The sequence below is a fragment of the Mesoplodon densirostris genome, chromosome 11, assembly GCF_025265405.1.
Source record: "Mesoplodon densirostris isolate mMesDen1 chromosome 11, mMesDen1 primary haplotype, whole genome shotgun sequence".
NCBI classification, from domain to species: Eukaryota; Metazoa; Chordata; class Mammalia; order Artiodactyla; family Ziphiidae; genus Mesoplodon; species Mesoplodon densirostris.
The window spans coordinates 84,907,955-84,923,370 of record NC_082671.1 but is presented as its reverse complement, the minus strand read 5'-3'; the positions used below and the strand labels follow the sequence as shown (position 1 = coordinate 84,923,370).

Genomic DNA, 15,416 nt, shown 5'->3' with positions numbered 1-15,416 from the left:
TATGCATAATAAGCAATTTAACCATAATTATTAATAACAATAAAATTTGATGGCTTAAAACCTTCATGATTTGTATAGAGCATTTTTTAATGAGTAAGGATGATAGTTTTCAACAAAAACCATTGTGCTTCTGTATTTCAGATCTTGATAAAGTGTGTTGTGGTTTTGCAAGGACTACCAAATATTCACTCAAAGAAACATATTGCGAGCTTTGAAAGTGTACAGCACATGATAGCTTGTTGTATCTTCTACATAACAAAGGTATTTATCTCATTCTTTGTCTAGTGTCATGAAACTTAGGAGCCCTAATGATTTAGCAAGTTAAGCTACTTGTAATCACAGTAATTAGAATACTTTGAAAAATAATACCTCCAAAGCATTTTAGATCAAAAGTAGCCTGAGCAGGCTAGTTGGTAAAGTCTGGAAGGGCCTATCTTAGGCCAGGGAGAGGGGGCTGCAAAGAGGACATTTTATGGGACCTCATTCATTTTAGAAACAAGAAAGAACAAGATACCAGAGGCAGAGAGGTAGGCTTATGTATCCTCACTGCTTGGCTCAAAGGCCAGCATTGTGTGTTTCTTCAAAGGCTTTGGTTGACTGAATCCAGTGAATCTCTTCAAAGAAGGGCCATATTTGCCTACCTATTTTATGTAGTCTTCCCAGAACCTTTCTGATTTGGCAGTGATCTGGAAGAATACTGCATGGATGGGCTGATATGATGGGACTTAAGTTTGCTTCTGTGGAGGTCTGGCAACAGAGAGGCCTCTACCCTCTACCTTAGCAAAAAGGTCATGATTTGCTGGCAATTCAGGCTCCTCGCCTACCTCAGGAGCAGAAAATCATATTCCTTCCGTCATTCACTGGTTTGCCGCTGTTGGAGAGACATCTATGACCTGGTCTGTGTAGATGCTGAGGGAGCGTAAGCCTTTAGCAGGAAGAAAAATAACAACTCACTTAAGGGAACTCAGAACCCCAAGGGGGAAAGAGCAGGCCAGACACTAGAATAATTGTGTTATTTACCCTCACCATGTTGAAAAGGATCAGAGATGACTTAAGAAAAAGAAACCTTTCAAGCAATGCAATCAGAACAAATTTAATTTTTTTCTTCCGGTTTTACTGATATATAACTGGCATAGAGCACTGTGTAAGTTTAAGGTGTACAACATAATGACTTGATTTACATACATCATGAAGTGATTACCACAATAAATTTAGTGAACATGCATCATCTCCTATAGATACAAAATTAAAGAAATAGAAAAAAATTTTTTTCCTTGTGATGAGAACTCTTAGGATTTACTCTTAACAGCTTTCATATACAACAAATTTAATTTTTGATTAAAAAATTAAATAGGTAAAGATTATGATTATGATACTTCTTGAGTCACATCTGGAAGCTCAAGAAATACCCAACAATGTAGAATAGAATTATCTAGAGATAAATTCACAAGACAGATCCAGAAGTCATAACATGAAATGAAGGAGTCTGGAGGTAGAAAAGAAATAAGTAGAGAAGTAATCATCTTTCTGAGTCCCAGGCAGGATTAATGTAAGAATATATGTGTAGACATATGTTGATGAAATTCCTGAAGTCCAAGGATAAGGACAAATCTTAAAGTTTTGAGGCCCAAAGAACAGATTATTTATTTGCAATGGAAAGAGAATCAATTAGCTTCAGGCTTTTTTTTTTAATCAGCAACACTAACAGTTAAACTCCGGGAGCAACATTTATAGAATCCTCAGGGAAGAAGACTAAGGCCCCAAAATTAATAACCAGGAAAAGATATCATTCATTTGTCAGGGCAAAATAAACATTTTCAAAAGTGCAGGCATTTAAAAAGTATTCTGTCCATGTACTTATCTGAGGACAACACTTGGAGAACTACTCTATCAAATGACAATTGGTTCAGAACAGAAATCCCAAGATAGGGAAAGACAAAAAGGAGAGGAATAATGGGAGCATCAAATCTTGCAATATATGTATTATTAAAGTTAAATAGATAATAATGATGTGATTAGGACTTTGTAATATAAATGCTAAGTAGGGACTTTTGAAATACAAGAGTCATCCTTGAAAGAAAAACTTAACAGTAACCTAGAACTAAAGCTTCTATCCTGTTTGGGGTTGAGGGAGGCGTGAGCAGCTATAGATGCTTGGTGCATGTGTGTTAAAAATACATATAGTATAAAAATACATGTTGTATTACATTATTTTTTAAAATTAATTAATTAATTTATTTTTGGCTGTGTCGGGTCTTTGTTGCTGCGCGCGGGCTTTCTCTAGTTGTGGCAAGCAGGGGCTACTCTTCGTTGTGGTGTGCGGGCCTCTCATTGCGGTGGCTTCTCTTGTTGCGGAGCACGGGCTCTAGGAACGTAGGCTTCACTAGTTGTGGCACGTGGGCTCAGATAGTTGTGGTTCATGGGCTCTAGAGCGCAGGCTCAGTAGTTGTGGCACATGGGCTTAGTTGCTCCACGGCATGTGAGATCTTCCCGAGCCACAGCTCGAACCTGTGTCCCCTGCATTTGCAGGCGGATTCTTAACCACTGTGCCACCAGGGAAGTCCCCACATATTGTATAACATTATTATTTTCTTTTGATGTAATATATATATTTAAAGATGACTCAGGAATATGTAGGCATGAGCTGATCTTTAAAGCACAGTAGGACTTCAAAATTGACAGGAAAGAAAAGCAAACAGAGGAATGACAGGGAGGAAAAAGGAACAGGAAAAAATGACAGGGACGAAAAATGGCTAATTCAGCCAAAGTAAGAAGAAGGAAAGTGAGATTGTACTTAAGATGGAAGGAATAAAACCAAGTACATTAATTACTTCGCTAAGCATGAATGAACTCAGGAGACAGACTGTCAGATGGGCTGAAAAGGCAGATTCAAATGTGTATTATTTGAAGAAACACTTGTAAAACGAGATAACAAGCAATTTGAAAAATAAATAGACAAAGATATTGGGAAAATGCAAACAAAAATGAAGGAAGGGTAGCAATTTTCATATTTGAAAAAACAGAATTCAGTGTCCAAAACATTAATCAGGACAAAGAGAGGCATTATGTAGTGTCCTTCCAGTCACTCCTGGATGGCATCTGGCACTTTCTGGTCTTAGGGCAGTCTCATTGTCAAGTATTAAAGATGAAGTCTGAATTAAAACAAAACTTGAATTTTTTACAACAGCAAATTAAAGGAGAAAAACAATTAGGTTATATGAAAAATGCTACAAAGGCATTTGATAACACTTAGCAACTTTTCCTAATAAAACTTCTAAATAGGTTAGGAAGGGAAGGAAGTTATTGCATAATGATAAAGACATTTACCAAAAATTTTTAGCAAATATCATACTAAATGGCAAATTTGTGAAGCTGTTTCCTTAAAATCAGGCACAGGAGATACTGACTTTTAATAATGTGATTCATTATTTGTAGAGATCCTGTCTGATGAAATAGATAAGGGTATGAAATAATTTTATAATATTAGAAAAGCATAATTTGTAATTGTAGAGGTCTCAAAAACCCATGAGAATCTAGTAAAAGATTACTAGAATTAAAGAGAATTTATAAAGTGGTATAAGAATTTATAAGAAGTTATAAAGTTATGTAAGACACAAACTGATAAGTTGGGTTTTGTTTATGTTTTTCTTATTGTTTTTATTTTTAATATGAGTAGTAGCCAGTTAGAAATGGACAGGAGAAAATATACCACTTATAATACACACTATTTTAAACTTAACAAAATGTTAAAAACCTAAATAAAAGAAATGTGAAATCTTACTGAAGGACACAAAATAAGATCTGCACATATGGCAGGCCACACCAAGTTCCTGAATAGGAAGGCTTACTGTCATAGCTATATAAATCTTTCCTAAAATAGTATTTCCATGCATTGCAGTTTTAATCACAATCCTAGTGAGGTTTCTTTGAAACTGATTAGTGTTACTTAGAAATTCTCAGTAGGTATTAAAATTTACCAAGGCCACTTCAATAAAAAATGGTCTTAACAGAGTAATGGGCAAATAGATCAGTGGAATAAAATAGAGACTCCAGGAAGAGCCAGCCCTGGGTCTACAGAAAGAACTTAATATAAGACAAAGGTGGCATTTATATTCATTGAGAAAATGATAAGTTAAAAGGTGGTGATATAACCGACTCTTCATTTGAAAATAATGCCAGAGGGCTTCCCTGGTGGCGCAGTGGTTGAGAGTCCGCCTGCCAATGCAGGGGACATGGGTTCGTGCCCCGGTCCGGGAAGATCCCACATGCCGTGGAGCAGCTGGGCCCGTGAGCCATGGCTGCTGAGCCTGCACGCCCGGAGCCTGTGCTCCGCAATGGGAGAGGCCACAACAGTGAGAGGCCCGCGTACAGCAAAACAAACAAACAAACAAACAAAAAACGCCAGAGCCCTACCTCATACCATAAACAAAATGAAGTCCAGATGGATTTGAGGATATTTGGATTGCCTTGAAATCAGGGGAGACCTTTCTCAACAGGGCACAAAATTCAAAAGATACACACAAAAATAAGTAGATGACGTGATAATTTAAAAATACTTTTTTTAATGATAAGACACTATAGACAAATCTTAAAGGCATTTATTTTTAAAAAATACAACAGTTGCAGGATTATTAACATTGATTGCCTCAGGCAGTAATCAATGAGAAAATAGGAAATAATTTCACAGTTTGGGAAAAGAAAGATCAGATTTATTTTTAATTATGGAGGATATGATTAAATATTTCAGTCACCTTAAAAAGTGGAACAGTGAACAAGTACCAGATGATGAATGGCCATCTAATAGGTCAGAGAGGAGCCATTCAAGGGTTTCAAACCTGGGAATGACGTAATGAGATTTGCATTTTAGAAAAAAGAAATTATTCTGATTGCACAACAGCTAATAATTAGAGGGGGATAAGATCCGAGGCAGGAGATGAGTTAGAAGGCGAGAGGTGATGAACTAAACTAGTATGGAAAAAGTGAGAGATAGAATTGAAAGGATTCCGGAGTTATTTATGAGATAGAATTGAATAGCGGGGGATCAAGGAGGGAGAGGGAAGAGTCCACAGTAATCCAGCTATCTGGGCAGCTGGGTGAGTACAATGCAATTTGTTGAACCCTGGGTGGGAAAGGGGGAAAAGATAATGAGTTTTGAATATATTGAATTTGGGGGCATACAAGATATCCAGAGAGGTGGACATTATATAATTGGACCTATAGGCTTGAAGTTCAGGAGAGGCCAAATATATGTAAAGACAACGGAGTCATTAGTATATGGACTCAACTGAGGCAACAGAGATAGATGGTATCACCCGGGGTCAATGTGTAGAGTAAGAAAAGAAGAGAATTGTCTAAGAACCTCAAGGGTGTTGTTAGTCCATGGGTCGCATCCGGCTTCCACTAGGCAAGGGGAAGAATTGGAAAGGTGATTAGTCCAAAGCTGTTTTATTATTCCTAACCCCTCCTCAACCTTAAGAATCTTTCTGGTGCTATTAATTTTGTCATTGTCACAAGGGGGTAACTGTTGAAAGCAGGGGTCCCACACAGTCCAAAGGACCCCTTTCCATTCCCACTGCTCAGTCACACACACACATCAATTAGTGTAATCCTGGGCTAAAAGGGCACCTTCCAAGGTTACTTTTCTGGGAGACGGGAGAGAGTGCTGACCTAGACTAAGCAGGGTTTCCCACCAGTGTTTGGGGCCGCGTGGAGGCTGAGGTCCTCCACGAAATTCGCATGCCTCCTCTCTCAGCTGCCTGTGGTTTTTCTCCCATAGCAGTTTGCGGCTGTCTCTGTATTTCTTTTTTTTTTTTTTTTTTTTTTTTTGCGGAACGCGGGCATCTCACTGTTGTGGCCTCTCCCGTTGCGGAGCACAGGCTCCGGATGCACAGGCTCAGAGGCCATGGCTCACGGGCCCAGCCGCTCCGCAGCATGTGGGATCTTCCCGGACCGGGGCACGAACCTGTGTCCCCTGCATCGGCAGGCGGACTCTCAACCACTGCGCCACCAGGGAAGCCCTTTTTTTTGTGTGTGTGTGTGGCTCTGTATTTCTTGACCGCCACCCGTGACTCCAGCCCCTTTCCCCCGCCTGAGGAATCATTTTGAGATCCTCTGGACGTTATTGTAGAAATGACCCTGAATGTTCTGGACATTTTCTTTAAAGTATATTGAATTGGCCAAAAAAGTTAGTTTGGGTTTTCTGTGAGGTGTTAACGCAAAACCCCAAAGAACTTTTTGGCCAACACACTATATATTAATGTCAGGATTTGATGCTAGAGCTGGTTCTGTCCCAAATTGATACTCTGAGAATTGTCATTTCAGAAGTTTCCTCCAGCCTGACCAATAGACCCAGAAGCCTGACTACCCCTGAATCCCAGATTTGAGGCATTCATTTGATATAAACATATTTTTATAGTGATTTTCTCTTAGGACATGTAAAGCCCAATTAGTCAAACGGCCCTGTTTCTTTTCTCTGTTCTGTTTTAAAAATTGGTAATCTTTCCGGATGGTTCAGTCTTTCTTCTTTAAGGAGCAGTATTTTTTTCTGAAAGCTGTCAGAATTCCAAATAAAGTACCACTTCTGAGACATGTCATCTTAAATATTTGATTATTTTCACCTTGTTAAAAAATTTATTATGCCAAACATCTGGCACATTTAAAAAATTTCTATTCACCATTTGGTATGTTAAGTAGAATTGGTTCTCTGTTCTTCTTTTGTTTGGAAAAATTCATTCTCATTTAAGTATTTTCCACTGGCATGTTAAAACAAGGAGAAAAGATTGCACAGTGCTGTATAAACCAAATATGTTGGAAAGCAAAGGTGAATGGGGAGCAAACGTTAGCTCACTTCTGTTTTCTAATAACAAAACTTGTTCCCTCTCATATCAGTTTTACAATGAGATTGGACAGTTTTGCCCAGCATTCAAAGCCCTGCTTGACCTAACCCCACCTACCTTGGCAAAATTTGTTTCACTGTTTTCCTTTCCACATTCCGTCCCACAGTCAACATTAGTTTAACACCATTGCCCTGGTCCTACAGAAATATTTCCAGTTCTTAGCATTTGCATTAGGTAGGTCTTATGAGCTTCAAGCAGCCACTCACTGTTTTTCAGCCACCTTATATATTCTATCCCTGCCTGGGAAGTAATAGTTGTTACTTATCTTAAATACTAACCTATTTAGCTTAACAGAATACACCTACAGATAAATTCATACAAACTTATTTATACCCTGAGAGTATTGTCCTGGGGATTCACAGTGAATACATCCCCTTTATGGGCTCTTTCACTAGAGCAGGGTCTACGCAAATCAGATTGCTGGCCAGGGAAACTTTCCTGGAGTTAGTGCTAGAGCCCAGGTTTTAATGACCAAGTAAAGCTATATAAATCAGGTGGGAAAGCTGTTCTGGGAAAGGCCTCAGCTGTAGGAAGGCATGAAGTCCTGATACCATGGTGAGTAGCAGGATTTATACTTGGCTTAATATTTTGTAAGCTTAAAGTGCAAGGAGATGAATAGTGGAAGATGACACTGGAGAGGTAGGTAAGGGCCAGGCTAGAGGAGGCCAGATAACAGTTTGTAACCAGGAACGTGGACGAGAGTGACAGAGCGGGCCCCTTGTCGTGAGTCAGTGTGTGCTTCCCCTACGGCTCATGGAGAACCTGCCAAAACCAGCTGACCTCCAGCCTAGTTTACTGCCAGAATGTCTTGTAAATCATTTACAGAATGTCTTGTAAATCATGTAAATGCCCCCAAGACATCATGAGGTCAGTAATTGTGGCATTTCACAAAGAAGACAACTCAAGACAAGAAGTGGTGGTTATGTGACCTTTAAGAATGATTTTGTTTTAGCATGGATCTTTTAAGTGGAAATGTTTTTTCATAGTTAACTTACTATACCAAAAGAGGTATGGCTGTATGTCCCAGAGATACAGAGAATTCATTACTGATGAGACTCCTGGTTTTGTCTTTTATTTAAAATAGTGAAATCATGCAGTTTTAATTCTAGGGAAATATGATCTGGAGGTAAGCTTACAGTTTCCTTAACAGAAACAGGGGAGTTATATCCAAAACATGAGACTTTTGAATTTATGGAAGATGAAACATGACTCTTGAAAATAGACTTGAGTTTCCAACAGATAATTAATAAATATTTTAAATTAGATTCTGCGTTCATGGAAGGAATATGACCTGGCAGTAATGATTATAAATTATGGAAAAAAGATGTTGGACATCACATCAGGGTGCAAATCTCTGTTTGGTGTTACTGACCAAGAAGAAATGCCAGAGGAGGTAATTGTTCTTTGTGTTTCATCTTTAAAGGTATATTTAGCTGAATTTTCTAAGAGGTCATGTAGTATTAGTGAACATGTTAGAAAATTGATCAGTTTTTAATTTGTGGTATTTACATAAAAGGAAGCGAATATGTGAAAAGCTTTTTTTCCTTTTAATTATTATCAAGAAAATGAAAAGGAATCCGTGCTAGAATACTTAATAGCCCCCTGTCACACATACTGACGATCAGTTAGGTGTTGATAGAGAGCTTCCTACACCCAGTTGGACATTGGACTGAAAGCCCTCTACAGTCTCTCCCAGAATGAAGATTTTTATTATTCTGAGTGGGTCATTGAATGCAGTAAGTACATGTCAGAGCTTTTCACTCTGTTCAAAGTAGATTTCCTAAACTCCTTGTGACACCTAAAGTGTCTCCTTTATGAAGCTGGTAATGTTAGAGACAACTTTTTAATATCTGCCTCCCAAGCATGGGTCTTACTAGAATCTTATTTTATTGCCTTTTCTTGAAACTATGTGGTTAAATGATTTTGTAGATCAAATTTTGAAATATTACTTAGTTTATCAGGTTTCTGAGGTGCACTAGGAGCTACAATACTTGAAGCCCCTTCTGTGACTGGGGCCAGGGGAGAAACTATTACCCCAAGCCTGTTTCAGTTGGAGTAGCTCCATTTCTATCTCTATTATATGTTGCAAAAGCTTAACCCCCCCACCACCACGGTTTCACTGGATGAATATTTTTAGCCATAATACTTTTGTTGGGGGGAGGGTTGTCTAGAGAAAGTTTTGATTAAGCTGAAAGCAACTTGAGCGTTTTTTTTTCCACCAAGTGTTGTCCACTCAAGAGTCCATCAGCCAGACCCTTTATGTCACCCAGGCCTTGACTCAGGGCTCTGTCCGTTCACATCATGGTAGGACAGGACCCCTTGCCCCTTTCCTTGGAGCCTCTGGTCCAGCAGAAGGTTGTGATACTTCTTTCAGACTAAGACTGTAGGGACTGAGAACCTAATACCTACTTTATGGGAGTTAGAAATCATTATAACCATTCAGGGTCCCTTTAAGCCTAAAAGAGCTTGGGAGGTCTATTTTTTTGGAGGAGAGGAGACATTAACCAGTCCATTCTCAGGCTCAGACAGATGAAAGCATGGTGGGGAGCCTGAGCTCATACCCACCAATTCTTAGTCCACTAATTACTGATCTTGTTATGTTCAATGAAAGGCAGAGTAGCAAAAGCAATTAGCTTCCTTGTAAAGAAGCTCCCTCTGGGAAAAAGAAAGGAAAAAAGGAAAAAGGGATACATTTCTGAGAGCATTTTCTTTTGAGGATTTTTAGAGATATACGCTCAACTGCTCTCAGAATGGTGTGTGTATTGGGGGGAGCTGGTTAGGGGAGCAGAAGTTACTAGGAAAAAGGGAGAGGGAAGAGAAGAAATATTTTGGTTAACATCCATAAAACACTTAGTACTGTGTCTGGCATTTAGTTAGGCTACAATGGCTTATTATTAATTATTAGTTAATTATTAATACATTTTACCATGTAGATTCATAGTTTGGTCTACCAAGTATGAAACATAATTTAAAGAATATTATTTGAAAATGACAATTCTTGAAACATGTTGAAGTACGTTCTGACATTTAACTAATGTTTCTAGGGTTCTTCCAAGAAGTCTTCCAAGACTAAGAAGCCACAGCAGATATTGTTACCTGAAAAAATAAATGAACAGCTGGGTTTATTGGAGACACACCTACTCAAACTGACAAAACAATGTAGTCTTTTTTTTTCTTTCTGTATACTTCTGTTTGCATTTTGCTGTTTAAAATAGAAAATATTTTGTTAAAAGGATTAGGATGAGATTAGCATTTGGTAAACCCTTTAAGGTTTATGCAGTGCTTTTACATTGTGTCATTAATCCTAACAATACTTTGTTAATAAGGGATTGCTAACCACTTTTTACAGATGTGGCTCATAAAGATTAAGTGATTTATTTAGCATTACGTAGCTGACTTGGATTTGAGCCTAAATCTTCTCATTCTAAAGCAGGGTTTCTCAGCTTCAACACTATTGCCAATTTGGGCCAGATAATACTTTGCTGTGGGGGACTGTCCTAGGCATTGTGGATGTGGAGAGGCATCCCTGGCCTTTGTCCAGAGATGCATAGCACACCATTCTCCCTGCATTCTCCCCAGCTGTGACAACCAACTGCAAGGCAAATGTTGGCATATATTGTGGAAGGGGGACACAAAATTGAGAATCGCTGCTCTAAAGAAAAAAAGGAACTGAGAAATAAAGTGATGGCATGACGGGTGTTATGTACGAGTGATTTGAACCATGGTTTACTCAAGTGAGATGGACTCAAGTGAGTCATTGTGCTGTATAGTAATTTAATAATAGGCCAATTGGAGTTTGAGAGATTGCAGTTTGGAAATCTGATTAAGATATTCATTTAGTTTCTGGTGATGACAGCTATTATCACATTTTTAAGAAGCAGGACTTCAAACATTGTAGAAGAACAAAAGAGTGCCTACATTTATCTCATTAGGAGGCTCCACTTTCAGCCCCTTGGTCTGTTGGGAAGTAACTAAACTTGTAGAGTTCTGTGACCCCACCTCACATCTCTACTTTGTGCCTCAGTTATATCTGGGTGGTCTTACTGTTTCAGAATTCTCTGACTTGGATCTCTCACTTTATTTCAATACACTCCATGTCTGTTTCAAGCTGAATTTATGAAATGAACCCAATGCTGTGTTATTCACATAACCAGTAAACCTAGTTTGGGGAAAGCTGTAATTGTCTGGGTACATATAAAAATACATAATTTCTTAAAATGTATAGTGTTCTGGAAATGTGAATTACTTATTTTCATATTACCAACACCCCCAAACACATTTTAACATTATACTAGGAAGCACAATATAATGTTACTAGCTAAACAGTAGATTCAGTAACAAAACAATAATAAAAATAATAGTTTTGTACCGTGCTTTCTGTGTGCGAGGAACTATTTTAAGTGTTTCATGCATATGAAAACTTATATAACCCTTATATAACAACCATATGAAATAAGTACTGTTATTATCCCATTTTAAAGATAAGGAAATTGAGGCACAGAGAAGGTGAGTAACTTCCCAAGTTCTCATAACTAAAAAATGTCAGGCTTAGGGACTTCCCTGGAGGTCCAGTGGTTAAGACTCCATGCTCCCAGTGGGTTTGACCCCTGGTTGGGGAACTAAGATCCCGCATCCTGCATGCCGTGCGGCCTAAAAAAAAAGTGTCAGACTTAGAATCTGAACCCAGGCATCCTGGCTCTAGGGGCTGTCCTGTTCATTATTCTATACTTTACTTTTAAAGATTTCTTATAAAAATGGAGTTCATATAATTGGTAGGTTTCTGAGCCTGATATTTGTTGATACACAATAGCTGTTGAATAAGAAAGACTCATGCCTTGGAAACTCTTCCCCTATTTGGTGGTAGACTCCTTGGCCTTTAGGGGGAAAAAAAAATGAAAGGAAAATAATTGAGATTATTGGATTTTTTAATCTCCAAAATATGATATAATTGATATTTTAAGGCACATAATTCAGAATGTATACTTGGGTATTTTCCTATTTTTCATCCCCAGCAAAGAATTTTCATTTTTGCTTATTGATGTTAAACAGAACCAACAACTTAGTTCCTTTTAACCTTAGATGTTACAACTGAACTCTCAGGAGCAGAGGATGCCATATTTCTTTACCCAATAGTTTTAAATTGGTCGGTCAAAGGTGCCGTGAAAGAAGGTAGGTGACCTAAACGTACATATGTTGTTCACTCACCTTACTGTTGAAGATGCTTTATTCTGTGGATTCTGTTGTTTTCTACTTAAAGGTTTCCCTTGTTCTAGGCAGAATATTTCAGGTTCTTACCCATTCAGAATAAGGCAGGCTCTTGATTGCCGAGTAATGAAAGAGACCAAAATAGGTACCTGATTTAAGTCTGGAAAGACGGAACCTTGATGGTGACTTACTTTGGCAGTAAATAGTGTTATTATGAAGCTTACAAAAACTAGGGAATTGAAAAATGTGTTAGTGATCTTTAAGCTTAGCTATGAAGAAATAGCAGCATTATTGCTTATCTCAGAGTGAAATATAATAAAAATTAGGATAACTAGTTATTCTGGCAATTATCAGCAATTTTTTCCCACCTAGTCATATGTTAGAGGCAACTTTTAGGAAAGCTTACAACACCAGGCTGTTCAAAAAATAAATGAAATTTAGACCGTAAAGGAATATTTGATTTTAGAAAAACAATAGTTTCACCACATTTACTCCCATACATTTTTTAAAAGTGAGAAATTTAAAAAGTAGGTTAATAAACTCGTCTGTTACAACAAAATGACTGATAGCAATAGTAACCTTTCAATGACAATGACCAAGTGTATTGGTGATTATATATGAACCTTCTTATTTTCACAGTTATGAAATTTAAACAGAGACCTAGATTCCTGGAATTCTTTACACAAGTTATGCAAAAATGTATGAATGATGAAAAATTTCAACTTATGGTGGAGATAACAAATCCTGTCTATGACTTCTTGAAAAGGTATTTGTAATATCTGTTTTATTAGCATTAACAACTTTAAAAAATGAGTAAAATTGTTCCTTAAAGATATATAAAGTGGACGAAAAAGAGAGTGGGGTATATGCAGTTAAAACAGCCATCTGGGAGGTAGTGAGTATTTATGTCTGTGTAAATAAATAAATAAAAATATTCGTACAGCTGAACTAAGGAATAATAGAACATGTTTATATTTATAGCAGAAAATAAATTAGGCCTTTTGCTATTGAGTCAGGTTGGATGATAGCATCTCTAGGCTATCAGCATATCTCTAGGCTATCAGCACGGACTTTTGGGTCCACTTATTTATCTATCTAATTAATTTTTTCATCCAGTTTTATTGAGGTATAACTGACATACAGCACTGTATAAGTTTTAAGGTATACAGCATAATGATTTGATTTACATGTATCATGAAATGATTACCACAGTGGGCTTAGTGAACATTTATCATCTCATATAAATGCAACATTAAAGAAGTGGAAAAAAATTTTTTCTTCCTTATGATGAGAATTCTTAAGATTTACTCTCTTAACAAGTTTTATTTATAACATACAGCAGTGTTAATTATCTTTATCTTGTTGTACATTACATCCCTAGTTCTTATTTATCTTATAACTGGAAGTTTGTGCCTTTTAATTATTTTCAGTAATTCCCTCTCCCCCCACCCCCTCCCTTTGATGTCGTCCCATTTGTTTACTTTTGCTTCTGTTTCCCTTGCCTGAGGAGACATATCCAAAAAAAAACTGCTAAGACCAATGTCAAAGAGTATACTGCCTATGTTTGCTTCTGAAGTTTTATGGTTTCAGGTCTTACATTTAAGTCTTTAATCCATTTTGAGCTTATTTTTGTATGTAGTGTGGTTTTGAGGTCCAGTTTCTAATTCTCTACAGTAGCAAGCAGAGCCATTCCTTGCGGTTCCCATATATATATGTGAACGGGGAGTTCCTTAAAAATAGAAGTAGTAAAACTTAAAGTTAACCCTCTTATTCTCTAAGCCTGAATGGCTCTCTCTGCCCACAAAGCAAATTGTTGTGTTCTGTGCCAGTTATGAGAGATACCAAGTGAATCCAGCTTTTCTTCCAATAATTGGGTTTCAATTTCAACACTGGACATAGGTCTGTCTATCTCATTCTAGGAAAAGAAAACATCAGTGACACAAGATCTATTTTTAAAATGACGGCAGAAGAGAAACATTCTCATAAAAACCTACGGGAAAATATTCTTCCTAAAATAGGCACTACATTTATTAGAACAAAAACTTGGAATATATGTGCTTCATGTTTTCAAAAGATGAAATTGCTTCTATTAAATAAAGCAGGCCATGGTAATGAGAACTGGCCAGAATTAGAAAGTCCCAGAAAAATAAATAAACCATAGCTAAAATGAGATGTTTGGAATCTGTGATTAATATTCTTGATACCATACAAAATCAGAATGCACTTTCAGTGAGCAGTAAAAGTTGGAGGGCTGACCATGGAGGTCCAATGGAGGAATAATAGATATTCTGAAAGAGGAAAACAGAATAAGTGGTTTAGACCAGTGGTATAATAAAATATGTGAGTTTGGAGATTGAGCAGTATAACTGAGTTCAAGCCAAAGGTAATGATTTCAATTTTTAAGGCTGAGCAGATGTTTTAGGATGTTCTTCTCCGAGTCAAGGAATATAGGGGAGGGGCAGCTGCAACACCTTGGTTTCTACTTTGATAGCAAATATCTATTTTCTTTTTACGTTTGTATGCATGACATATCTTTGCACAAAGAAAAAAATTTTTTATACTTCAACAGACAAATATGCAGCAGTATTTTCTTCCAATTTTGTAGTTTCATGGTTTAGATTTAATATTTTAATCCATATGGAATTTCTTTTGGTGTAGGGTTTAGATTAAAAATTAGGGTTTTTTTCCTGTAAAAATTTTAATCAACTGTCCTGGTAACATTTAAAGAGTAATCTCTTTGTTACTTATTTATTTATTTATTTATTTGTGGTACGTGGGCCTCTCACTGTTGTGGCCTCTCCCATTGCGGAGCACAGGATCCAGACGCGCAGGCTCAGCGGCCATGGCTCACAGGCCTAGCCGCTCCGCGGCATGTGGGATCTTCCCGGACTGGGGCACGAACCAGTGTCCCCTGCATTGGCAGGCGGACTCTCAACCACTGCGCCACCAAGGAAGCCCATGTTACTTATTTTTAATGGTACCTTTTCACATTGGTGATTCTACTAATAATGCTTATAAATCACAATGAAGATATTTCATGAATTTTCATGTCCTACATAAAAAAAAATCAAAATATATGGAGATAACTGCTGAAAAGACAAGGCTAATTTGATAGAAACAGTAATATTGAGAGTTTAATGTACTACTTTAAAAAGACAGATCAAAAGGACATAGAAAATGTACATAATATAACTAATAAGATTAATTTAATATATCTGGCCAATTGAGATTAAATACCCTTTAAAGCACTTATTTAATTTAAAAATGTAATATTTAAGCTGCAAAATAAAGCTCAATAAATCACCTAGACTAAAA

General features: G+C 37.3%; 1 protein-coding gene across 2 annotated transcripts in view; it reads left to right on the top strand.

Annotated features, from left to right (window-relative positions):
- Window positions 1–15,416, top strand: part of CFAP54 (cilia and flagella associated protein 54) — a 310,560-nt gene that overhangs the window by 116,567 nt on the left and 178,577 nt on the right. For both annotated transcript variants that reach the window (XM_060113374.1, XM_060113373.1), the window contains exons 26-30: window positions 142–261; window positions 8,161–8,289; window positions 9,941–10,055; window positions 11,976–12,065; window positions 12,741–12,867. In XM_060113374.1, coding sequence (XP_059969357.1) covers window positions 142–261; window positions 8,161–8,289; window positions 9,941–10,055; window positions 11,976–12,065; window positions 12,741–12,867 — 581 coding nt within the window. The remainder of the gene's footprint in view (window positions 1–141; window positions 262–8,160; window positions 8,290–9,940; window positions 10,056–11,975; window positions 12,066–12,740; window positions 12,868–15,416) is intronic.